This window comes from Dipodomys merriami, unplaced genomic scaffold (assembly GCF_024711535.1).
Source record: "Dipodomys merriami isolate MVZ:Mamm:240054 unplaced genomic scaffold, mDipMer1.0.p SCAF_33, whole genome shotgun sequence".
NCBI lineage: Eukaryota > Metazoa > Chordata > Mammalia > Rodentia > Heteromyidae > Dipodomys > Dipodomys merriami.
In genome coordinates this window covers 6,528,709-6,555,479 of record NW_027204826.1, presented here as the reverse complement: position 1 = coordinate 6,555,479, position 26,771 = coordinate 6,528,709, and the positions used below count along the sequence as shown (strand labels likewise).

General features: G+C 41.1%; 1 protein-coding gene across 3 annotated transcripts in view; it reads left to right on the top strand.

Moving 5' to 3' along the window:
• Tubgcp5 (tubulin gamma complex component 5) overlaps positions 1 to 25,824 on the top strand; it is a 43,388-nt gene extending 17,564 nt beyond the window's left edge. Inside the window, exons 7-23 of one of the 3 annotated variants that reach the window (XM_070043042.1) lie at positions 2,429 to 2,543; positions 4,028 to 4,117; positions 5,534 to 5,627; positions 6,914 to 7,160; positions 8,143 to 8,345; positions 10,581 to 10,696; positions 12,451 to 12,719; positions 13,665 to 13,863; positions 14,646 to 14,834; positions 15,791 to 15,973; positions 17,774 to 17,858; positions 17,956 to 18,076; positions 19,055 to 19,233; positions 21,107 to 21,232; positions 21,869 to 21,957; positions 23,420 to 23,520; positions 25,291 to 25,824. In XM_070043042.1, coding sequence (XP_069899143.1) covers positions 2,429 to 2,543; positions 4,028 to 4,117; positions 5,534 to 5,627; positions 6,914 to 7,160; positions 8,143 to 8,345; positions 10,581 to 10,696; positions 12,451 to 12,719; positions 13,665 to 13,863; positions 14,646 to 14,834; positions 15,791 to 15,973; positions 17,774 to 17,858; positions 17,956 to 18,076; positions 19,055 to 19,233; positions 21,107 to 21,232; positions 21,869 to 21,957; positions 23,420 to 23,520; positions 25,291 to 25,337 — 2,453 coding nt within the window. In that variant the 3' untranslated portion in view covers positions 25,338 to 25,824. Of the gene's footprint in view, positions 1 to 2,425; positions 2,544 to 4,027; positions 4,118 to 5,533; positions 5,628 to 6,913; positions 7,161 to 8,142; positions 8,346 to 10,580; positions 10,697 to 12,450; positions 12,720 to 13,664; positions 13,864 to 14,645; positions 14,835 to 15,790; positions 15,974 to 17,773; positions 17,859 to 17,955; positions 18,077 to 19,054; positions 19,234 to 21,106; positions 21,233 to 21,868; positions 21,958 to 23,419; positions 23,521 to 25,290 lie in introns of all 3 variants that reach the window. The other 2 variants (XM_070043041.1, XM_070043043.1) reach the window with 2 other exon arrangements.
• The last annotated feature ends 947 nt before the right edge of the window (positions 25,825 to 26,771 follow it).

The window sequence follows — 26,771 nt, the reverse complement described above, 5'->3', positions numbered from 1 at the left end:
GGTCTGGGGATTCCCTCCAGCTCTGGTCTCCCTTGAGGTATACACTTCCCCTGTGGGGTACTCACCCTGGAGCTGGTTGTTTCTGTGTGGTGTAGGTCGTCAGTTGTTGTTGCAATCCGGGCTGGGTTGGGCGGTGGTGGCTCTGTGTGATTCTTTTCTGTCTCTGCCTCTGTCGAAGCTGTCGGGTCAAGAGTGTCCACGCTCAGGCAGCTTCTTCGCGGTACCTCTGGGGCCCAAGTGACCCCGCCGGGTCGTTGCGATCGTAATCGGGCGGGCGGGTGGTCTGCAGACAGGTCTCTTTGTCAAGCTGCTGGTACGGAGCGGCTTTGGCGGGATGGAACCTCTCTGCTCGGGTGGAGAGTGCTGGATCATTGTGATCGCGATCAGGCGGGCTGGGTGGTCTGCCGACAGGTCCTTTTGTCACTCTGCTGATGCCGAGCGGCTTTGGCGGGATGGAGCCTCTCTGCTCGGGTGGAGAGTGAGGGGTGGGGGTGGGATCCTTGTGGAGACTCCCGGCTGGTAGGTTTCTCTGTTCCTGGCGATCTGCTGTTCTGCAAACCAGTACCTGATGTTCTGAAAGCGGCCCCCTGTGTCTCTGCTGTGTCTCTGGGGCTCCCCCAGCCCCCGCCGGGCCGGCTGGCTGGCGGCTTGGCGCACTGCCGCGCAGCCAGTAAAGGTTGGGGGAGGGGTCTTCGCTTTTCTCTGTTCTGAAATTCTTTTCCTCTCTTTCTTTTTTTGTTATTCTCCGCCTCTGGTTTTTCTCTGAGTGTTCGTCTTTTTGTTGTTGTCGGTCTCTTGGGGAGGTTAAGCGTTGGAACTCGAACTCTCTTTTTGGTTGGAGAGAGCTGTGGCGTTTCCCTACTGCCCCGTCGCCATCTTGGTCCCCCTCAACTTTCTAATTTTTTTATAAAAAACATTATAATGTAATTTGTTGTTGTTGATGTGGTACCAAGGAATCGAACCCAGGATCTTATGCATGCTAGACAAACATTCTACCACTAAGCCACAATCTCATCCCATATATATATTAAAAAAATTTTTTTAATTGGTTGTTGGGCTTGAACACGGGACCTGGGCATTGTCCCTGAGCTCTTTTTGGTCAAGGCTATTGCTATACCACTTTTAGCCATAGTGCCACTTCTGGTTTTCTTGTGGCTAATTAGAGATAAGAGTTTTTTGGCCTTTCCTGCCCTGGCTGGGTTTGACCATGATCCTCAGATCTCAGCCTCCTGAGTAATTAGGATTACAGGCATGAGGGACCAGTGCCCGGCTTATCTAATATTTTTTAAGAGACACTGTAGGTACAAAGTCCTGGTATTTTGAACAAGTATATATTTGTTCACTATTTGTGGTTATTATTCTAAGTTGTCAACTTGACTGAATTGATGAATGCTAGATTAGTAAATCATATCTCTGTCTGTGTCTGAGGGTGTTTCCAGAGACAAAAGAGCCTGTAGGCTCTGACCTAATGAATAGATTAAACTCTTTTTTTTTTTTTTTTTTTTTTTTGGGTCCGGTTGTGGGGCTTGAACTCTGGGCCTGGGCACTGTCCCTCAGCTCTTCAGCTCAAGGCTAGCACTCTACCACTTGCGCCACAGCGCCACTTCCGGCTTTTTTCTTATGTGGTGCTGAGGAATCGAACCCAGGGCCTTGAGCATGCAAGGCAAGTGCTCTACCACTGAGCCACCTTCCCAGCCCTAGATTAAACTCTTGATGAATTCTTAATAGGATGGTATTATTGAGAGGTAGCAGAAAGTTAGAGGAAAAAGGTGATTAAGCTGTGTAATTGGGGCTATATCTTGCCCTGGACCTTTCCGGTATTCTCTTTCTCTGCTTCCTGTCTTAATGATGCAAACTGCTCTGCCATACCTTCCCACCTTGATAAACTTCTTAAATGGAGCAAAAATAAATATTTCCTAAGTTGTTCTTGAGTTTTTTGTTTATGTCAATGCAAAAATAACTAATGTACTAGCCAGGTAATCATGGCTCATGCTTGAATCTTGGCTACTTAGGAGGCAGGGATCAGGAGAATCACTGCTTAAGGCCAGCATGGCAAAAAGAGTCCCCATCTCAACTAATAAAAAAAAAACGGGGATGGTGGCACACACCTTACACCTGTCATCCCAGCTACAGAGAAAACGCACGCACACACATACACGCAAGAGAACAAAAGTCTAGGCTGGTCCAGGAATAAATTCAACACCCTATTAAAGATAACCAGAAAAGAGAGAGAAAGAGGGAGGGGGAAAGGAGGGGGAAAAAAAAAAAAAAAGATAACCAAAGCACAAAGGGGTTGGGGGTCATGGCTCATACCTAGAAAGCACAAGGCCCTGAGGTTAAGCTCCAGTACCACCCCTCCAAAACAAAACAAAACAAAAAACCCAAATGCACCATTATTATTTGTACTTATTCCACTTCCTTCCAGCAGAAGAGCCAGATGACAGAAGCTGGCTGGAACAGCATGTGATCCACCAGTACTGGATAACCAGGCCCTCAAGGATTCCACATAGTTTACATTTGCATTCCAATTTAGCTGCTGTCTGGTAAGAAACTAAATAAGTCAGTGTAAAGATAAGAGAAACTTTGGTATTTCTTTGAAATGTTAACTTAACATTCAGTTTTTGAATTTTTTTTGTCTGTGTGTGCCAGTACTGAGACTTGAGCTCAAGAATCTGGACACTAGCTCTTAATATTTTCCCTCAAGGCTAACACACTACTATTAGAGCCAGAACTCCACTTCTGGCTTTTTGCTGGTTAATTGGAGATAAGAGTCTGACAGGCTTAGCCGGGCGCTGGTGGCTCACGCCTGTAATCCTAGCTACTCAGGAGGCTGAGATCTGAGGATCACAGTTCAAAGCCAGCCCGGGCAGGAAAGACTGTGAGACTCCTATCTCCAATAACCACCAGAAAACCGGAAGTGGCACTGTAGCTCAAGTGGTAGAGCGCTCGCCTTGAGCTGAAGAGCTGAGGGACAGCGCCCAGGCCCAGAGTTCAAGCCCCACGACCGACAAAAAAAAAAAAAAAAAAAGAGTCTGACAGGCTTTTTCTGCACAGGCTGATTTCAAACCACAATTTTTAGATCTTAGCTAGGATTATAGACATAAGCCACCAGCACCCAATTTGGAAATAATTTTAATTGAAAACACACACACACACACACACACACACACACACACACACACACACACACACACACACACACACACACACACACACACACACACACACACACACACACACACACACACACACACACACACACACACACACACACACACACACACACACTCACATTCTCCATATTGGAGACTCTAACCCAGTGCTGTATGCATAATAGGCAAATGCTTTATCACTAAGCTAAGGTCTAGCCATCTTGAAAAATCTTAATTACTTATTATTTAAAATACGTTATTTATGGGGCTGGGAAGGTGGCTCAGTGGTAAAGTGCTTGCCTTGCATACGTGAGGCCCTGAGTTCAATTCCTCAGCACCACATAAACAGAAAAAGCTGGGGGAAAAAAAGCTGTGGCTCAAATGGTAGAGTGCTAGCCCTGAAGAGCTCAGGGATAATAACCAGGCCCAAGTTCAGGCCCCATGACTGACAAAAAAAAAAAGTTATTTATGCTGACTTTTTCAATGTGAATAGATTTGTATATATTGCCATTATTTGTTTCATTTTAGTACATTCATTGTAGAAACACACTGCATACCAGGCACTGGTGGCTCATGCCTATAAATCCTAGCTACCCAGGCGGCGAAGATCTGAGGATCAAGGTTCAAAGCCAACCCAGGCAGAAAGCCAAGAATGTTAATCTCCAATTAACCAGCAAACAATTGGAAGTGGAGGTGTAACTCAAGTGATAGAGTGCCAGTCCTGAGTGAAAAAGCCAAGTAAAAGCATAATGTCCTGAGTTCAAGCTCCAGGACTGGTACCAGAAAAAGAAGAAAATGAAAAAGCATATATTCATTGAGACAGTTAATTTTACCTAGAGACTTCTCCATTGACATTTGATATTTGCTTCTAATAGGGAGCAACATCTGTATAGCAGTGATCCCCTGTATTTTCCAGATGACAGAATTTTTGTTACTGAGACGCAAATTATTCGGGAAACCCTATGGTAAGATCTGTTCATCTCATTACTAGTCTGAAAAGCTTTATTAGTGAGAAGTAAAACGCTTGTAAGAGAAGGTGTTCAGATGTTTTCTATATGCAACTAGAAGTAGGCCATTAGCAATAAAGTTTAGACTTTATATTTGACCATGGAAGTTAGGAGGTTTTAAGTCTACTTGCTTTTTAAATCTTACATAATTTAGTATATGATTTTGTTGAATTTAAACCATAATTTTTAGGAATGTGTACTAAGGCTTGAACTCAGGGCATTCAAGGCTGGCACCCTACCACTTGTGCTGTACCTCTACGTTCAGTTTTTACTTGTTAACTGTAGATAAGTCTCATGGGCTTTGCTATCCAGGCTGGCTTTGAACTGCCATCCTCAGATCTCAACCTCCTGAGTAGCTAGCATTACAGGTGGGAACCACTGGTACCCAGCCATTTTTTTAATATCTGAGTTCAAAACAAGATTTGCTGCTGACTGCTTTTTTTTTTTTTTTTTTTTTTTTTTTTTTTTTTTATTTTTTTTAATTTTTTTTATTGTAGAGATACTATACAGAGGGTTACAGTTACATGAGTGAGGTAATGAGTACACTTCCACTTCCTCTTGAACATTGTTACCCCCTCCATTGTTTTCCCCCTACCATCCCCTCCCTCCCTCCCTTCCCCAAGGTTCTTCTTTTTTTTTTTTTTTTTGATCGTGATTAAGTGATTACTTAATTTCCGGAAATTCACAGTATTGTGGAATAATGATGCTCATTTAAAGTCACAAGTTCATTCTAACTTTCCTGGAGCAAATTGTGCTGACTGCTTTTTACTAGAGAGAGTGTATCAGTAAGAGCCTGCTCTGTTGCCTGAGGCTGGGAGTCAATGCAGCATGTAGCATTTTAGGGATGAGGCCTTGGATCCTCAGATCTCACCAAAAATTGTGATATAGACATTCTGATCGCCTTAGAGATGCATTAGCAGGCTATGGTGGCCCACACTAACTGCTCTGGAGGAGGAGATCTGAGAATCAGTTCAAAGTCACCCTAAGAAGAAAAAGGTTCACAAAACTCATTTCCAATTAACTGGCTAAAAACCTGAACTATAAGCATGGCTCAAATGGTAGGGCCCCAGCCATGAGTGTTCTGGTAAAAATAAATAAATAAATAAATAAATAAATGTTCTCTTTGGGCCATCAAGTGTATTTCAGAGGAGGAGGAGCTTTGCTGGCAGTTTCAGACAGTTCTAAGATGAGAATGAAATATCTTGATACTTTTAATGTAATTCAGAGCACTGGCTTCAGAGCTGGCTTCCATTTTCTTGTCATACAACTTTTTTTGTTTCCCAATTCTGAATCATCAGTAAAAATCTTTTAAGCATACTATAGTAACTGACTTTCTAAACATGAAGCACATTCAGTTTTCCTATTTCATTTCAGGTTACTTTCAGGAGTGAAAAAGCTCTTTATATTTCAATTGACAGATGGGAAAGTCACTGTGAGAAATAATATTATAGTAACCCATTTGACACATGTAAGTCATTTATTGTAACTTAATTAAAATGGGGAGAATGATAGAAGGGTGACACAATTCATGATGCATTGTATCCATGACATGTTGAATCCATCCTTCATAAACTACTCATAGATGTAGAAATGATGAAAAGTAAAAGAATTAAACTAGATAATAGTTTGTATAAGCCATGGCAATGTAACTTTAGAACCTTTACAAATATGAGTTGTTGATTACAGTCAAGATATAAAAAGTAAGATTAAATTGTTTGTATAGTACTTAGATAAATGCTTTTTTGGTTGGTTGTGGGGCTTTAACTTGAGACCTCGGCACTGTCTCTGAGTTTTTTGCTGAAGGCTAGTACTTTACTGCTTTGAGCCATAGCACCACTTCTGGTTTTCTGGTGAGTAATTGGAGATAGGAGACTCACAAACTTTCCTGCCTGGGCTGATTTTGGACCATGATACACAGATCTCATCCTCCTGAGTAGCTAGGATTTTAGGCCTGAGCCACCAATGCCTGGCCCACCCTCTATTTTCTTTATTCTTTTTTCTTTTTATTCTGTCCTGGCAAAGCTGCATAATTACTTTGCCTATAGCAAAAATATTAAACGCGCTATAATTCCATATTGTGTAGAGATTAACACTCACTGAATAAAGAAGTAAATATTCAAGTGGCTCACACCTATAATCCTACACAGGAGTCTTTGATCTGAGGATCACAGTTCAAAGCCAACCTGTGCAGGAGCATCCATGGGATTCTTCCAATTAAGCAGCAAAAAGCTAGAAGGAGAGATGTGACTCAAGTGCTAGCCTTGAATGAAAAAGCTAAGTAAGAATGTGAGGTCCAGGCAGGCACTAGTAGCTTATGCCTATTATCCTAGCTACTCAGACGGTCCTGAGTTCAAGCTTCAGTACTGACACATATACAAAATGTAAATATTCATCATTGCATTCTACTAAACTTAATGTTTTAAAACAATTACTACTAAGCCGGGCACACCTATAACCTAGCTATATCCTAACTACTGAGGAAGCTAAAATCTGAGGATCATGGTTTAAAGCTGCCCTGGGCAGGAAAGTCCATGAGATTCTTTTATCTCCAGGTAACCATTAAGAAGCCCAAAGTGAAGATGTGACACAAGTGATAAGAGCACCAGCCTTGCACAGAAAAGTCAAGGGGGTTGCCTAGGCCCAGAGTTCAAGCCCCAGAGAGAGAGAGAGAGAGAGAGAGAGAGTGTGTGTGTGTGTGTGTATCTTTTATTTTTTCAGTTAATTTTAAATAACTACTGTTTGCTTCTGTTGTAGAGCTGTTTACAGTCTGTGCTGGAACAAATAGCAGAGTATGGCCAGGTTGTGTTTCGACTCCAGGAGTTTATTGATGAAGTCATGGGACACAGCTCTGAAAGCCTATTACCTGGAGGGAGTTCTGTACCAAAGAAGTCCACTGATGCTCCCTTCAGAACCTATCAGGCTTTCATGTGGGCTCTGTACAAATACTTCATTAGTTTCAAGGAGGAACTTACAGAGATTGAGAAGTGCATCATCAATAATGGTATTTAAGTTCTTTAATTTGTAACACACTCAGCTCATATTTGAATGCCACTGAGATTATCAGTCAGTATGGGATTTAAAAATTACCAGCTTAGTGTGGTACACCTGTAATCCCTGCTACAGTGGAAGGCAGAGCCAAGTAGACAAAAGAGAGTGAGCTGGAAGCATAGCTCAAGTGGTAAAGTTCTTAAAGACCCTGAGTTTAAACCAAAGCATGAACAGGAAGTGGAAAGAAAGGGAAGGAGGAAGGAGAGAGTGCATGGCAAACTAAGAGTTCTGATAAGGGCATTTCTTTTTTAAGTAACTGAAATTTATTTTAAGCCATTTACGTCTCTAAATTTCCAAAGAGAACAGAACACTTTATGTGAAAATTCTTCCTCCTGCTCTAGCTTCTGAGCTGGTCAGTTCCCTTCCCCAGTGACAATCAGGTCCACAGCACTTGTGCATACTTTGAGAAGTAGTTTAGACATACACACATAAACATAAACACACATAAATGCACACACATAAACCCATGTCTAATAGTCATTGTCATTTAAATTTAAAACATACCATAATGTATGGTATAATTCTGTTTTATAAACTGTTTCACTTTATGGCCAAGTTCTTTCTGATGGAGATTCAGACAGTTTCCACTCTTTGGCTGTTAACAACAGACCTGCAGTGATAGCCACTCAGACATTTCGTTAATTGTATACACACACCCTATGCAGATTGTTCAAAATAGAATTTCAAAGTTCACTAGATTTAGATTTGGCCACATTGCTCTCCAGAGAGATATCAATATATAGATTTGTATTCTTGTTTCCTCACACTCTACCAACAATGAAGTCCTCATGAGATAGATTAGAACTCAACACCCTCCATTTTGCTAGGCCAAATGAATGGCTTAGCATAGTTTTAGTGTTTTAATGTCACATTTATGTCACCTTTAGGACATACATTTTTCCTTGCTTTTGAGTTTGGCTTATTGATGCTTACAGATACCACGATCACTCTTGCAATAGTAGTGGACAAGTTGTCACCTCGATTGGCTCAGCTCAAGGTTCTGCACAAGGTGTTCAGTACTGGAGTAGCAGAAGTGCCGCCCGACACCCGGAATGTTGTTCGGGCATCTCACCTGCTCAATACCCTGTATAAGGCCATCCTTGAATATGACAGTGTTGGAGAAGCTTCTGAGCAAACTGTATGTGGGGCCACTGCCTGGTCTAAAGTGCATGCCAAAAAGTGGTAGTAACCTATCGTAGTTCTCTGTTAAATAATTGTAGTCTTTGTTTTGTATTTTTGTGCCCATCCAGAGGCTTGAACTCAGAGTCTGGGCACTGTTAGTTATTTTGCTCAAGGCTAGTGCTCTACCATTTGAGCCACAGCTCCACTTCCAGCTTTTTGCTGGTTAATTGGAGATAAGATCTTGTGGACTTTGCTGCCTGGGCTGGCTTCGAGCTGTGACCCTCATTATTCATTACAAGAGTGAGCCACCGGCACCCAGCTAAAGGATACTTTAATTCATGATATATCAAGCCAGTTATTCAGCTTTAAAACTAGTTTTCACATTCAAGAAACTGGCCTTTTATCACTAATTGCCAAGATCATCAAAAAGATCAGGCAAGATGTGAGAAAAACCTGGTTAATATAGATACTTGAAATAACTCTGTTCATATTGAAAAATAATCCTATAGTACGAGGCATTTAAACCAGTCGTAATTATAGAGGGTCATGGCCACCAATGGTGCCTGGGTAAGAGGAAATGGAGAGTTGTTTAGTAATTGCAAGGTTTCAGTATTACATCACAAAAACATTCTGGGGATCTTTTTTCACAACAGTGTGATTGTATTTAAGTACAAGTTTAGTAAACACACTTAAAAATGGTAAAGGTGATACCAAATGTGGTGCTGATGCCTGTAATCTCAGCACTTGGGAGACTGAAGCTGGAGAATTGCAAATTTAAATTCAGCCTATATATTTTAAAAGTACAAAACCAGTGCCTGGCACATTGACTCACAATCAGCTATGCAGGAGGCAGAGATTAGAAGGATCACAGTTGGAAGGAAACCCAGGCTAACAGTTTTAGGGAAACCCTTATCCCTATTTCAGCCAATAGCTGGGCCTGGTGATGTGCAGCAGTCATTCCAGCAATACAGGAAGTATAAATAGGGAATTATGATTTAGGCCAGTCTGGGTATAATGAATACAAGGCCCTATCCCAAAAGTAATACAGGGCTGGAGGTGTGGTTCTAATGGTAGGGTGCCTGCCTATTAAGTACAAGGCCCTAGTACTACCAGAAAAACAACAACAACAAAAACCAAACCCACAGATCTAACTAGTCTATAATGTAAGAAGGTAAATGTTTATTAAGGTGCAATTTCTAGACTTATTTCTATTTGTTGTGTAACTTCTCTTGTCATTTTAGTATTATACTTCAGAATAATAGAGTCCATTTTCTTTCAAATTTTTCCTACTGGAAAGTGTAAGAGAATAAAGTCATGTCCTTGTTCTTTGTTAGTGGCGCTGTGTAAACAGTACAGTTGTCCCTGTCTGCCTGTACTGTCCCAGGTTGTTTATTGTCTCTGTGATTTTCACTCTTAAGAGGATTCTTATATGAATGGATAGCATTATAGTCATCCCACATTTAGAGGAAGCTTTCATAAGGACTTCAGAGTTAGATATAGGGGACTTCAATTTTTTTTCTTTTTTTTTTCTTTTTTTGTTGGTCACGGGGCTTGAACTCAGGGCCTGGCGCTAAGCTTTTTCATTCAAGGCTAGTGCTCTCCCACTTAGAGCCACAGTGCCACTTCCAGTTTTCTGGTGGTTAATTGGAGATAAGAATCTCATCAACTTTCCTGTCCAGGCTGTCTTTGAACCGAGATCTTCAGATCTCAGTCTCCTGAGTAGCTAGCATTATAGGCATGAGCCACCAGCTCCTGGCTTAATTTCTTACTAGTTTCAGAAATATGTATAAGTCCAATCAGAGATTTGTGGGGGATGCAGGAGGTTTTACTCAGGGCCTAAACATTGGCCCTGATATTTTGTGTACTAGATTAACATTCTGCCACTTGAACCACAATTTTGCTTTGGCTTTTATCTTTGTAGATAAGAGTCTCATGGACTTTGCTCCCTGGGCTGGCTTTGAATGCAGTCTTTAGATTTCAGCCGCCTAAGTATCAAGAATTATGAGTGTGAGATACCAGCCCCTGCCCCAGTCAGCTTTTTCAAGGCTTTTTGTTTGGGTTTTTTTTTAACTGTATTTTTTTTGTTTTTTCTTTTTTGGTACTGGGGATCGAACCCAGGACATTGCACTTGCTTGGCAAGCGCTTTGCCACTGAGCTACATCCCAGCCCTTTCAAGGCATTTTGGAAATGTTTAAACCTCATTTGATCCTAGGCCTGGATCTCTGAGCACAAGCCATGCTCTTGTCCTTAGGTCTCCCTCCTGTTCTCCCTATGGGTGGAAACAGTGCGGCCCTACCTTCAGACTGTTGATGAATGGATTGTACACGGGCACCTATGGGACAACGCCAAGGAGTTCATCATACAGAGGTAGGCTGCTTGTGGAGTAAAGGGTGCTGGGTGCTACCATCCCTTACAGGATTATCTCATACCAAATGTAAAAACTTTCTTTAGTTGCACATGGCACTGAAGGCAAAGACCAAATGCAGGAGCTGCGTTGCCAATATAGCACAAGCATTTCCTGTTGCATCTTTTCTTTTTATTTCAGTGTCAATACTAGGACTTGAACTCATGGCCGGGGGTCCTGTTTTTCACTCAAGATTTTTCACTCAAGGCTAAAGCTTTACCACTTGAACCACGGCCCCACTTCCAGTTTTCTGGTGGTTAATTGGAGATAAGAGTCTTAGGGACTTTTCTGTCTGGGCTGGCTTTAGAGCTGCAGTCCTCAGATCTCAGACTCCTGAGTAGCTAAGATTACAGGTGTGAGCCACCAGAACCTGGCTTCATTTTTTTATTTTTTTCTGAGCTAAATCATAAACTGTAGTAGACAACCATTTAAGTCCTTAGAGCCTACATAAGGCACATGGATAGACTGGCCTGCCTTCAGCCAAAGCTTATATCTGTTATTAGATCTTGTTTTGTTACTCTCACATGAGAATTGTGGAAACGGGATTCTGACTGTTCTTCTAAGATGAAGAGTGGCCATGCTTTCATTGTGAAAAGCAGCCCAGACTGGGAATGTGGCTTTAGGGTAGAGTGATTGCCTAGCGTGCACGAAGAAGCCCTGGGTTCCATTCCTCAGTACCACAGAAAAAGCCAGACGTGGCTCTGTAGCTCAAGTGGTAGAGTAAAAGAAGCTCAGGGACAGGCCCAGACCCTTGAGTTCAAGCCTCAGGACTGGCAAAAGAAAAAAAAAAAGGCAGCCCAGTTATCTAGGAGGGACTCAGTGGTAAGACATGAGAATGGCATGCACAAAACTCTGGGTTCAACCTCCAGCACTAAAAAGAAACAAAAAAAGAATCTGTATGGGGATAAAAAGATAGAAAATAGCCTGGAAATCACTTTCATAGGAGATATTAAAATGAATTAGCTTCTATTCTGCTTCTAAAGGAGCACCAAATTTGTCATAATTTGTTTAGTTTCAATTCAGGAAATAATTTATTTTACTTACTTTGCCATTCATAGTACTTTCCTGTGTTAAGCTGAAGATAAAAACTACCCTGTTGGGGCTGGAAAGGTGGCTCAGTGGTAGAGTGCTTGCCTTGCATGCCTGAGGCCCTAGGTTCGATTCCTCAGCACCATATAAGCAAAAAGAAAAAAGCTGGAAGTGGCGCTGTGGCTCAAGTGGTAGAGCACTAGCCTTGAGCTGAGGGGCTGAGGGACAGCGCCCAGGCCTAGAGTTCAGGCCCCATGACCGGACCAAAAAAAAAAAAAACCCACCCTGTTTAATCTGAAGATGGCTACATTTTACCAGTAATTGCTAACACTGTATTTGTTTGTTTGTTTGTTGTCAGTTGTGGGACTTGAAATCTAGGTCTGGGCCTGTCCCTGAGCTCGTCAGCTCAAGGCAGCACTCTACCACTTGAGCCACAGTGCCACTTCTGGTTTTCTGAGTGGTTTATGGGAGATAAGAGTCTCACAGCCTTTCCTGCCCCAGCTGGCTTTGAACCATGATCCTCAGCTCTCAGCTTCCTGAGTAGCTAGGATTACAGGCATGAGCTATTGGTGCCCAGCTTAACACTATGTTTTATAAAATCTGGACAACATATCTAAGCTAGCACGAGGTGTACTGTTACATTTAAGGAAAGTAAGTTATAAATTACAATTCTTTTCAATCCCTGTAGAAACAAAAATGTTCCAGTAAACCACAGAGACTTCTGGTATGCAACTTACACATTGTACAGCGTATCAGAAAAGACAGAAAATGAAGAAAAAATGAGTGACAATGCCAGTGCAAGTTCTGGCAGTGACCAAGGTCCCTCCAGTAGGCAACACACCATGGTGTCTTTCCTCAAGCCTGTCCTGAAGCAGATCATCATGGCTGGCAAGTCGATGCAGCTGCTGAAGAATCTGAGGTGTGCAGAGAGTACCACATGCCAGGCAGCAGCCAGAGGTAACGTGCTGTCCTTGTGTTTCCCTCAGCCACTGCCTCTAACCCCCATCATCCTGAAGTGCCTACGTATTTTGTAGTTTAAAGCTTGATGGATGATTGTTATTTTGGTGGAAAATATCACCATTGTTAAATGAATAAACATGCTGCTATACATTGAAAAAACAATTATTGCCAGGTGCTGGTGGCTTACTTCTATAATCCTAGCTCCTCGGGAGACTGAGATCTGAGGATCAAGGTTCAAAGCCAACCTGAAAAGACAATTTCAATTAACCAGAAAAAGTCAGAGAGGTATGACTCAAGTGGTAGAGTGTGCCAGCCTTGAGCAGGAAAAGGAAAGTGAGAGCTTGAGGCCCTGAGCTCAAGCCCAAGTACTGGTGCGCTCCCACATACACACACAAACACACACACACACGCACACATGCACATGCGTGCCCCCAAAAGATTATTGTCATTGGAAACTTTTAGCAGTGTATTTGGAAAGGCAGTTCTACATGCACTTTTGTCACTCAGTTCATTTTGACTAGTCCTTTTAAAAAGTACCTCTTGAGGACCTTGGCTCCTTAATAGCTATATGACTTACTTTGTCTACTTCAATACTTTTTCTTTGTGGGTTTTTTTTTTTTGACTGGATGGTTGACTAAATTTCCTGGGTGGTGTTTTTCCAATGAAATTTGACTCTTGTATCATAGTGTAGAATGGTTATAACTTTCAAGTACTCTTCTGGGATTAACTGTCCATAATAAAATGTAGTTTTATTTTGTATTTAACCATGAACCTTGCATTTGACAGAACATCTGAACTGGTTAGTTTTGTTGCCCTGTTAAGGATAAAGAAACAGAGACAGATGTTTATAGATCAAGAGAAAAATATCAGGCAAAGTTGAGCTTGCTCATTGTTCATTAATGTGACTTCACAAGAACATAATTCACCTTACCTATGTTTCAGATGCAGAAAGAAAAAGCTTGCACACCCTCTTTCTAGAATCTGTACAGTCACGTCTTCGACGTGGAGAAGATTCCACCCCACAGGTCCTTACGGAGCCACAGACAGCCACAAAGAACCTAACGAAGATGCAGTCCATTGCTGAACGGCATTTGGAGCTGGATGATGACCAAGACCCACTGCTAGCTGTTAACTTTGCAAGGTATAAGAGTCAGTCAGACCTGTATGTTCTGGATGGCTTCTTAGGGACCTTTCCTGTCTAGGCTGGCTTCAAACCATGATCCTCAGATCTCAACCTCCTGTGTTTATCTAGTTCTCATGTGTAACATTGCCTACCCTTTTTTTTTTTAAACCAGTTTAAAGACTTGGCCCTATAGTCTGTCTCTGTGCCCCTAGGAATGCTGTTGCTTGTCTAGAATGTGCACACACATAACATTTGCCTGGGGATTGGGTTGATTTTAACCACTTAGCCTTACTCTAGAAAACTATTAGTGCTGTGTGGCGCCCTGTTGTCTGATGGCTGGCACTCACTGTTTAGCTCTAAAGAAGGACCAACTCCAGCACCATAAATGCAGTAGTAACTCAGAAAAGATGTTACAGGGGGGGAGGTTTCCTGTTTATGTAATAATGTTGATTTTAAGACTAAAGGTAAAAATGGGACTCCGCTTTTGATTGAAGATACTTCTGTTTACAGCAGCTCATAAAATCATTACTCACAAGCCAGGCACTGGTGGTACACATCTGTAATCTTATCTACGCAGGAGTCTGAGATCTGAGGATCGTGTCATAAAGCTAGCCCAGGCAGGAAAGTCCACGGGACTCTTATCTCCAATTATCCATTAAAAAGCTGGAAGTGGTGCTGTGGATCAAATGGTAGAGTGCTAGCCTTGTTCAAAAAAGCTCAGTGACAGTGACCAGGGCCTGAGTTCAAGCCCCACTACCTACATTAATAACAACAACAACAAACCATGTTTTATCTTTAAGGTTGTATTTGGAGCAGAGCGACTTTCACGAGAAATTTGCTGGTGGTGATGTATGTGTGGATAGATCTTCAGAATCTGTGACATGCCAGACTTTTGAATTGACACTGAGGTCTTGCCTCTATCCTCATATTGATAAGCAGTACCTACATTGCTGTGGAAATCTCATGCAAACTCTAAAACAAGATTACAGGTAAGAAAGAGTAATTTAGTTTGGAGAATAATCAGTGGTTTACTTTAAGAACAGTAGGATTTGTGTATATATATGTATATTGTGTTTGTGTGTGTATTATACCTAGAACATTCTGCAGACTTTCATATTTAATATTGATACTATATTATTAATTATTAGGGCATGCAGAGATAACTCACACCTGTAATCCTACCTACTCAAGAGTCTGAGATCTGAGGATGCAGTTGGAAGACAGCCTGGGCATGAAAATCCATGAGACACTATTTCCAATTAACCACCAGAAAACCAGAATTAGAGCTGTTGGGCTCAAAGTGGTAGAGCAGTAGCTTTGAGTGAAAAAGCTCAAGGACAGCACGCAAGTCCTGAGTTTAAGCCCAAGACCAATCAATAAAAAAAGGGAGAAAAAGAGTACAAATAACATATTAATAAATATTAGCAGTGAAAATTTACCATGGATGATGGGATTGGATAAGTTTCTGTTCTTTTCATTGTTATGATTTTGCTTGGTTCTCTGTGATGTTAGAAAAAGTATTGTTTCTGGTTATTAAAGAAAGAAAGCAGCTGGGCACCAGTGGCTCACGCCTATAGTCACTGCTACTCAGGAGGCTGAGATCTGAGGATCCCAGTTCAAACCAGGCCAGCCAGGAAAGTCTGTGAGACTCTTATCTCCAATTAATCAGCAGAAAACAAAATTGGCACTGTGGCTCAAGTGGTAGAGCTCTTTCCTTGAGCGGAAAAGCTGAAGGACAGTGCCTAGGCCTGGAGTTCAAGCCCCATGACTGACCAAAAAAAAGGAAGGAAGAAAGCATACACTGTGTTAGTGAAAAAAATCTTTTAAGCGCTGGTAATATATCTAGTTTTAGTAAGTGTCAAATATACTTATGCTCCTAACTGTGACAGACCTGATACTGGCTAAGAACCCTGTCTGACAAAGACTTTTTCTCACTTCTGTCCAGGTTGGTAGAATACTTGCAGGCCATGAGGAATTTTTTCTTAATGGAAGGTGGAGATACCATGTATGACTTCTACACTTCAATTTTTGATAAAATAAGAGAAAAGGAAACCTGGCAGAATGTGTCTTTTCTAAATGTCCAACTCCAAGAAGCAGTAGGTCAGCGTTATCCTGAAGATAGTGCACGGTAATATATGGGAGGTACCTTTGACTCTAAGTACTTTAAAATAGGGCCAGGCCTGGTGGCTCACACCTATAATCTCAGCTGCTTGGGAGATGGAGGTAGGGGATTGTTTCTTGAGGTTTGATAGGCAAAAAGGTGATCAACAATTGAGACCTAATCCAAAAAAATAATCTGGTCATGGTGGTTATACACCTGTAATCACAAATACAAAGGGAGAGGAGGTAAAGTATATAGTAAACCATATGCCAGGCCAAGCAAAAACCTGTAAATTTTTTGTGTATTATCTAATTTGATTATATCAGGTATAGTGATGTTACTTGTCATCCCAGTTACTTGGGAGGTGAGCCCAGGAGTTTGAGGCCAACCTGGGAAGCATTGAGAGACCTATCTCAAAACAAAAAGAAAATTGAGGCATAGGGTAGCCAAGTATTGTGTTCACAGAGTGAAAGCAGACTGGATTTGTCTGGTAGCCTCCTTCATGGGCCAATAGTAAGCCATCTTCTCTCTCAGCTCCTGGGTGCACTGCTGTTGCTGCTTCAGGAAGCTCTACCGTCACAGGACAGGTCAGCGATCCTGACTGTCCATATCTCTCAGCCTTGCTATCTCCCACCACAAAGAACTTGACCTTCACAGAATGACCTTCACTGCTTAGGCTCAGTAACACCCTGCAAGGCACCTTGCACTAGACAAATGACTTTGTCTCATCAGATAGGGAGATTTTTGCCCTCTGGCTTCATATTTGTTGGCCACATGTCACACATACACCTATTCTCTCCTACTATAGGGCTTCATATTTCAGGGATTTGTAACAGTTCTGGCGTCCCCCAATTCTGTCCTTCTTTACCCTCCAGTGGCAGACTCTCCCATTTGTGCCTTGACAGCAGTCTGCTTACTTATTACAGCCCATCTCCTCCCTGCCCTGAAGGTTGCTCTGGAAGATGAGAGCAGCTGTCTGTCACTTGCTTAACAAACAGTCTGTGTTTTTAGCAGTGACCTGATGAATAGATCACTTAGTGAATATGATATGAAAGACTATTAAGTGATAATTCTGACTAAGTGCCTGAGTTGACTAATTCATAATCACACACTAGCCCTCCCTCTCTAGTTAACTCCTCTCTGGGAAGCTGGGCATTGGTGGCTCATACCTGTAATCCTTAGCTGTTCAGGAGGCTGAGATTGAGGGTCAAAGTTTGGCACTAACTTGGGCAGAAAGGCCTGTAAGAAACTTATCTCCACTTAACCAGGAAAAATCCAGAGGTGAAGGTATGGCTCAAGTGGTAGAGCACCACCAAATGAGAGAAGACGAATGCAAGGCCCTGAGTTCAAGCCCCACTACCTGCATGCACACAAGCATACACACAAATTCCATAGTGAACATCTAGCTATCATTTTCTGGAGAGGCAAATCATGTTTCAATACCACCAGCATTACAGTTTTAGATCCAAGAAAAAAACAGGACACTTAATGTACCTGAGTAATTCCTGGTGCATGGAAATATCAACAGCAAAAAAGAAGAATCCTTGTTTGCCTTTCTTATTTCTAAAACCCACTTCCTACTCTGGAATATATGCCAGAAATATAAATTCTCATGTTTTACAAAATATGCAGTATCTGTTCTTGGTAATATTATGCAAATAAATATTATATGTTCTGTTGTTATTTTGTTATCTGAGCGAGATATTGAACCCAAGGCCTCTCTCATGCTCTACCACTGAGTTAAACCTGCCCTCAATTGTTTATTAAAAGATAATTTTTATATGAGTAAATACTGTCACAAATTAAAACTGACACTTCTTTATTTAGTCTGTCTATATCTTTTGAAAATGTTGACACAGCTAAGAAGAAATTACCAGTCCATATCTTAGATGGTCTGACCCTAAGCTACAAGGTAAGCCCTGATGTTCCTTATATGAACATTGTTTGCTATTGAAATCATGCAAGGACTAGGTCATTTCTGAGTCTGATTTCTGTTTTTGTTTTCATAGGTTCCGTGGCCTGTAGACATTGTGATAAGTTTAGAATGTCAGAAGATTTATAATCAGGTCTTTCTTCTCCTGTTGCAAATAAAATGGGCAAAATATAGTCTGGATGTTTTACTTTTTGGTGGTAAGATTTTTTTTTTTTTCAACAGATAAATCCTGATTTATTTTTAGTCCTGGCAGGGAGAAGCTAGTGGATTTGGGTTTTTGGCTTTTTGGGTTTTGGTGCTGGTATTGAGGCTGGAACCTCAGGGCTTGGGTGCTGTCCCTTAGCTTTTTTTGCTCAAGGCTAGCACTCTATTACTTAAACCCCAGCTCCACTTTGTCTTTTTTGCTTGTTAATTGGAGGTAAGAGTTTCACAGATTTTTCTATCCTGCTAGCTTCAAACCTTGATCCTCACATCTCAGCCTTCTGAGTAGCTAGGATTATAAGCAGTGAGCCGCCAGTGCCTAGCCATTTTTTAAAATATAAAAGAATATCAAATTCAACATCAGTTTTGTAGACTTTATGTATGTAAATGAAATATCAGGAGGTTGTATGTAGAATAGATCTGAATGCAAGAACTGATTAGAAACTTACCCAAAAAAATTCTTGAGCCAGGTGCTGGTGGCTCTCACCTGTAATCCTAGCTACTCAGGAGGCTGAGATCTGAAGATCACAGTTCAAATCCAGTCCAGGCCAGAAACACCGTGAGATTCTTATCTCCAGTTAGGCACCAGAAAACTGTAAGTGGCTCAAAGTAGTAGGGTGCTAGCCTTGAGCAGATCAGTTCAGGAACAGCAACCAGATGCTGAGTTCAAGTCCCACAACCGACACAAAAAAAAAAACAAAAAAACACCCAAAACCTTGTTAAAGTTATTCAGAAATGTTTTATGCAAAGGTAACAGGACTTGTACATGTTTCATTGCAGTGATGGCAAAAGTGATACAAAGACTTTCTGCACTTGATCTTCTCAAGCACTGCGTTTGGGTCCCTCCTAAGACCTGGTCAGGGTGTCCCCAGCAGAATGGATGCCAGATGGCTTAGAACTCTTTACTCATGTAATGTTGCACTGAGGTTTGAGTCAGTTCCATTTCCACCCACTTTACGCTTTTAATCTTACAGAACTAGCCAGTACTACTGCAGAGAAACACCAAGTTAAAGAAGGCCAACGTGAACAAGACACAGTTGCTCAAATTGGCCTGCAGAAGAAACCAGTAAGACAGCAGATCCATCGCATGTTCCTCTTAAGAGTGAAGCTCATGCATTTTGTGAACAGTTTACACAACTACATCATGACCAGGGTTGGTGTCCTTGCGCATACCTCAAACTTAGCTTATATTAATAAATACAAAAGGATCTCAAAATACTTGTGAAAAATGGAACACATACATAATTGGGTCATGAAATAACATGGCAGTAGGGGTTTTATTTTTTAAAAAAATGTCCCTGAGCTTTTGTTCAAGGATAATCCTTTACCCATTGAATCACAACTCCACTTCTGGCTTTTTTGGTAATTTATTGGAGATAAGTCTCATGGACTTTCCTGCCCAGGCTGGCTTCCAACCACAATCCTCAGATCTGACCCTCTTGATTAGTTAGGATTATAGGTGTGAGCCACTGATGCCTGGTTTGTTTTTTGTTCTTTTAATTTTTTAAATTATCTTTAGTTGGACAAAGGCGTTTCAATTTCTTATGTCAGTTTATAAGTATAATGCCTCTTGATCAGTGTCACCCCTTTCATCATCATCCCCCATCTGTCCCAATCCCCTCTATCCCGTTACCTCATTCCATTTTCACACTTGAATATTATGATTGATTTGTCCATTTTTTTCTCTCCTCATTCATCTGACCTCCCCCTCTGACCCCTCCTCTTAACAAAAAGTTTCATCTTCTTGTTGCTCATTTTGTTAAGCTATAAGGTAGTGTTTGAAGGACTTAGCTCATTGGAATCCTCTCCTGTGTATACCATGGTTTAGTCAGTTAGCATATATGTGCATGTGGTCCTGTGTTTTCATATATGTTTATAATTTATAACTATATGTGGATACACATATGAGAAAACATGCAGCTTTTGTCTCATGACTTCACTTGGGAAGTAAACATAGTAGCACATGTGTATCCAAAGACCATGCTTCCTCAAAGTCTACATGCCCAAAGCTGTGAATGGCCCATGAAATTCCATCAGTGCTGATAGGAACCTGGCTTTAGTGGGAACAGCTGAAATCCTCAGGTTAAGGTAGTGTGTAAGGTGAGAAGCACAGCCATATTGTTTTCTTTAAAACAAAAAGTAATTCTCTAAAAAAATAAGTGAAACTGCCATTTTACTTTTAAAATGTATTTATTATTACTAAGTAGTTGTACAGTGGGGTTCAGTTCCATAGAAAGTTTTGGGAGATCGGGCTGGGATGTAGCTCAGTGGCAAAGCGCTTGCCTAGCAAGTGCAACGTCCTGGGTTCGATTCCCAGTACCAAAAAAAAGAAAAGACAAAATTACAGTTAAAAAAAAAAGTTTTGGGAGAGGAGTTCATTTGAAGTGTAATATTTGCCTTTTTAAAGAAAGAAGAAACTGCTGGTCACTGGTAGCTCACTCCTGTAATACTAGCTACTCCGGAGGCTGAAATCGAAGGATCCCAGTTTGTAGCCAACCAGAGCTATAAAAAGTGGGAAACGTTTTAGGTCCAGTTAGCCATCAAAAGAGCCAGAAGTGGAGGTGTGGCTGAAGTGGTAGTGGGTGCTTAACTTCTTAGGCTGAATTTTGTTTTCTATTTGAAGAACGACTAAGTTCCTTTTAGAAAGGGACCAAAACAGTGCATGAAAAATAGAACTTTAAAAACATAAATTCATTGATATTATAAAAATGGATATCTTGTATTTTCAACAAATTTATCTATGTATCTTTAAAAGCAGTGCATTTTCTCTGTGATTTAATGAACCTACCACTTCTTACTAGGCAGTCTGGAAGTGTGAAGATGAGTATGCATTCGTTGTGCACATATGTGGCTGTCCCAAGGACTAGCCCTGCCATCATCTAGGTACCAGTCAGCCATTAAAGAGGAGTGTGGTTACTGAAGGAAGAATTTGAGAGGCACAGAAAAAGCTGAATGAAAGCTTTGTATGCAACACCCATCCCCCCAAAGATGTGTACTGATTAACCTTTTTGTTTTTCCTTTCTAAGATTCTCCATAGTACAGGGCTAGAGTTTCAGCACCAAGTCGAAGAAGCCAAGGATTTAGATCAGTTGATTAAAATTCACTATAGATACTTGTCAACTATCCATGATCGATGTCTCCTGAGAGAAAAGGTACGGCAGATGTCGTAAGTGTGGTAAGGAATAATAGGCAAGTGGGAACAGCTGTTTTGGAATTTTACATTACTAAGCTCTTATCCTCCTGAATCTTCTGTTAGGAAAGACCTGGTCAAATGTGTAACCTCATTGGCCCTACTCTGGACCTACTACTAGGAATTATGTCTGAGGATGTGAGAGTTGTGTTGCTGACACACTGTGTACTACACTTGCACTCAGGTGTAACTGGGATCAGTAGCTGTGAAGTAAATAGTACAACTGGTCGGTGACACATGCACCTGCACAGTGTGGAACCTCCTAACTCATGGCTGCAGGTGTGCCATGAAAGTGTACCCACTCTATGTGAGAAACTGCACAGCATGCCAGCCTTGGGAACTGCTCTTCCCAGGTTACTGGGGCAACCAAATGGCCCTTGTAGGTTGGGAACATGTCTTTTTGGTCTGCTACATGCTGGGCACAGCAAATATGGGGCTGCATCCCAAGTTCACTTTGTTTGAGGTCCAGTGCCCTTTCTTATGGATAGAATGGGATCACTACAATAATGAACTTGTTCAGCGACTAAATCAGGTATGTTTGATGTCAGCATCCAAACATAGTGGTAGAATCTTTTCTGTCCCTGACTTTGGTCTCTAGGTCAGCTTTGTGAAAGAAGCAATCATGAAGGTGTTGAACTTGGCTCTCATGTTTGCAGAAGGCTGGCAGGCAGGCCTGGGAGCTTGGCAGTAAGTATGTTTTATGATCATCTGCACCATGGCTGTTTCAGCTTCCCTCCTGACAGGCTTCACTCATGGAGTCTACTCTTTATCCTGGCAGCATATCACATGCCACTGTAAGTAAGAATTTAAAAAGTGAATTTGAGAGAGCGGAGTCTATCTAGCTCGGTAGTATCAGGCTTGAGACCCTACCTGAAAAATAACTAAAGCAATGTCTCCCATAGTCACTTGTGCTTGTAATACTTGGCACTGGGGGAGGATCAGTTTGAGGTGAGCCAAAACAAAAATTCAAGAGACCCCCATCTCAACCAATAAAAACCTGGGTTTCTTGGCACTTGGTCTGTGTCCTGGCTATGTGGGAAGCATAAAAAGAAAGATCTTAGTCTAGGCCAACCCAGTATATAGTCAAGACTCTGAACCAAACCAAACAAACCAAACAAAAAACAGTAAAAAGCTGGAGGCACAGTGAATTGAAGCAATGAAACACCTGCCTGGCAAGTTCACAGCACTGAGTTCAAATCCTAGTTCTGCCAAAAAGGAAAATTACGTTTTTAGTAATTTCAAATTTTAGTTTTGTATTCTTAGGATGTTCTTCCCAGATTTTTTTTGCCACTCCTGGAGCTTGAACTCAGGGCCTGAGCACTGACCTTGAGCTTCTTTTGCTCAAGGCTAGCACTCTTCCACTTGAGCCACAACTCGGCTTTTTCTGTTTATGTGGTACTAAGGAATCGAACCCAGGGCTTCATGTATGTTAGGCAAGCACTCTACCACTGAGCCACATTCCCAGCTCTCCATGAGAGTCTTATCTCCAAATTAACAACAAAAAGCTGGAAATGGAGCTGTGACTTTAAGAGGTAGAATGCAAAAAATGCTCAAAGACAGCACCTAGTCCAGGAGTGATACACACACACACACACACACACACACACACACACACATACACACATATATGGCAGGGGGCTGGGAATGTGACACACACACACACACACACACACACACACACGCGCGTAAGGCAGGGCTGGGAATGTGGCATACTGGTAGAGTGCTTGCCTAGCATGCGTGAATCTCTGGGTTTGATTCCTCAGTATCACATACACAGAAAAAGCCAGAAGTGGTGCTGTGGCTCAAGTGGTAGAGTGCTAGCCTTGAGCAAAAGAAGTTCAGGGACAGTGCCCAGGCCCTGAGTTCAAGCCCCAGGACTGGAAAAAAAAAAAAAAAGTAAGGCAGGCCACTACCTCAGGGTAAGGCAGGAGGATCACCAGTTCAAAGTACTTCGGGTAATGTGGCAACACCCTGACTCAAAAAACACAAAAAGAATTACAAATTAAAATAAAACAGGACATTTCACATTTTTATATAATGTTCAGACCTAAATGATTAAACTAAAAATATATTCTAAATTACTAAAGTGCTTTCTGCCTGTGGACTTTTTAAATGCTTAATGTAAATTGAAACATATTTTCTCTCCTAGAATGGAATCTATAGAAAAAATGGAGTCTGACTTTAAAAACTGCCACATGTTTCTTGTAACCATTTTAAACAAAGCCGTCTGTAGAGGATCTTTTCCCCACTGTAAGTACACTGTGTTACAAGGTGGTTGTGTTTCAGTTTTCTTGTAGCTAAGTCTATGTGTCATTGTTTGATATTGACCCCCTGGAAGAACTGGAAATTCTCATCATTGATGCACTGAAAAATCCTTAGCACTGTGCAGTACTTTGAATTGCTTTTCCAAAACAACAGTTTTATTGGTGAATTTCTAATGTAGAACATAGGCCATTGATTATGGAGCTGCATTCTTAAACCTGAAATACTGCAAGATAGATTTGTTACTGTAACCACCTTGAACAACAACAGTTAACTGTTGTTAACTGGTGGTTAATTAGAGATAAGAGTCTCATGATTGGGCACCAGTGGCTCATCCCTATAAACCTAGCTACTTAGGAGGCTGAGATCTGTGAGATTCTTTATCTCCAATTAACCACCCCCAAAAAAGGAAGTGACACTGTAGCTCAAAGTGGTAGAGTACTAGCTTTGAGCAAGAAAGCTCAGGGACAGTGCCCAGGCCATGAGTTCAAGCTCCACGACTGATCCTCCCCCCAAAAGAGTCTCATGAACGTTCTTGGGCTAGCTTTGAACCCCAATCCTCAGTTCTCAGCCTGAGCAGCTGGGATTGCAATGAGCCACCAACACCAGGCCATATAATCTCTTCAGTTTTCGTGTGTGCACAGGTTAGTACTGGGGCTTAAACCCACGGCTTCATTGCTCTCACTTGGTTTTTTTCATTCGAGGCTGGTTCTCTACCACTTAAGCCACAGGTCCACTTCTGATTTTTTGCTGGCTAATTGGAGATAGGAGATAAGAGTCTCTTGGCTTTGTCTGCCTGTGATAGCTTCCAGCCACAATCATCAGGTCTCTGGTCTCCTGAGTAGCTAGGATTACAGGGATGAGTCATCAACATCTAGCCTCTGTGTAGGCTTTGTAAACTATTCCTTTCTAAGAGATAAGGGGGTTGAGTTTTGTGATTTAAAGCAATTTTTAAACTCCCAAGGCTGCCTGTCACAAGGAAATATGGACATGACACTTCAGAACACACTGTGAAGTACATGGGGGAGGTCTGTTGATGAGTTAAGGAGAGAAAGATCTGTTAGTCTGGAGGCAGAACCAAGTAGCATCCCTCTTTTTAAAAATAAAGTATTTCTTCCTACTTGTGCATATTCTAATTGTAGTACACTTACTTTGAGTAGTAGACATTTAAAATGACTGCATAGTGCTTTTGTAAGAGGAGACTTTGGTATATTGGTCCGTGTTTGCTGTATATGGGCTAGGCATGTTTGTGTTGGGCCAGAACAAGGTTTTCTACCACCTGGGGCACAAGTTTTATTTATTAGGTAAAATGCCTTGCTTTTAAATTTTCAAAATTAAAAATAATCTGAAATAAACCTCATTTCTTTTATATATTTAACAACTGAAGATAGTCCTTTTTATTATACCTTAAAAATACCAGTTTTGGACCCACTTGCCACTGACCCACATCTGCAATGCTCGTCACTGAGATCAGAGGATCACAGTTTGAAACCAGCTGCAGCAGGAAAGTGTGAGCTCCTTATCTCCCATTAACTGATAGAGAGCTAGAAGTGGAGGTGTGGCTCAAATGGTAGGGTGCAGCCTTAAGGGAAATAGCAAAGGGATAGCTAGGCCTTGAATTCAAACCCCAATACTGGCACCACCACCCCCCCAAAAAAATCAGAATTTGAAATTCTAACTACACTTTATTGTCTTGTTCAAATATTGTAAACCATTTATAAACCTATTTTATAACCTCATGTTTTGTTCTTCCCACAGTGGAATCTCTAGCCCTGTCTCTCATGGCTGGCATGGAACAAAGTTAAATATTGTTAATGACATGCACTCTTCAGCTTCCATCTACATTTGTGTACAGTTCCACGCTGTGCAGCTGGGAAGTAAGAACCTTTTTGTTTCTGTTCATTTTAAAAACTGTCGTTCACAGTCAAGACCGGTGGATTGAAGAAGGTTTCTCTGGAGATGAAGGGATATGTAAGGTTCTGTGTATAAGTTATATAAATAATGCAAAGTGTAAAAAAAGTGTTTATTCTTAATAGTTTTTTAAGCTATAGAGTCATGATATTGATGACTTCGAAATGTAAATTATTATATTTGGAAAATGTATTGATATTAAAAATATGTTAATGCTTATTTGTCATATTTTGTTTGCTTTCTTTTCTCTTCTTCTTTTGAAAGGGCCTTGCTATGTAGCCCAGGCTAGCTGTGAACTTGCAGTCAGTCTTCCAGGCTCAGCCTCAGAGTTGTAAATACAAGTTTGCACTGTTACACCTGCAAATAAATTGATACTCTGAATTTCCTTGTCTTCTGCCATTGCTGTACTTATGTCACTGGAGTTTATTAAGTAGAGCTTTACATTTTCTCTTCACTAAAAGTAGTCTTAGACTTAACAGCCCTCGAAGTGTTTGCATTTTTTTGTGCTTACAAAATTCTAAAATGGAAAATAACCAATACCAATAATTATACAAAGCCAACTTGACATAGAACCAATTTGGGTATATTGATTATTGTTGTTTGACATTTTGTTGTTTGACATTTTGAGCAATTTTTGTAAGCTTATCATTGAGTTTTATCTCAAAACTGCTTACCATTCAGTTTTTTACATATTTTCTTTAATTATTTCTTGGCATGAGTATTCACTAGACACCAAGCAAGAACAGATGGATAAGTAGAAAAACACAAAAAGGAACTGAACATTAACCATCAAAATGACATTTATAATTTTTATTAAAACTCTCATTTAACCACAGTAGAATATACTTTTTCATGCTTATACAAAATGTTCACCCAGATACATTTTGTTCATTTGAGCATAAGATACACTTAACCTTTACTATTCCCATAGTGTTCACTTTATTTAAATCCTGAGTTTAAAAATATTTCCAAATGGCATAGAAGATGCTTAAAAAGGAAAATGTTTTGGGACCCAAAATTTTCTCACTACTGTTATGCAGGCTGGGTGTTGGCATGCGAGGTGCTAATTCTTTGGCAAATAAAGAATTGAGTTCCCAGGTGCCATCCCATAAGGCCGCACGAGGTGAGGAGTAGATAAAAGTGCATTCTAATTGTTGGATCTTGCCACTGGGCACTGGTGATGGCCACCAAAGGCAGAGGAAATCTAGGTAACATACCATAGGGTGCTTATTTTTACAAAAGGCCCTTTTCTGAGGGAGATGGTTCCTAAAAATTAGAGATACATCTTATTGTAAAGATGCAGCCAGGCACTGGTAGCTCACACCTGT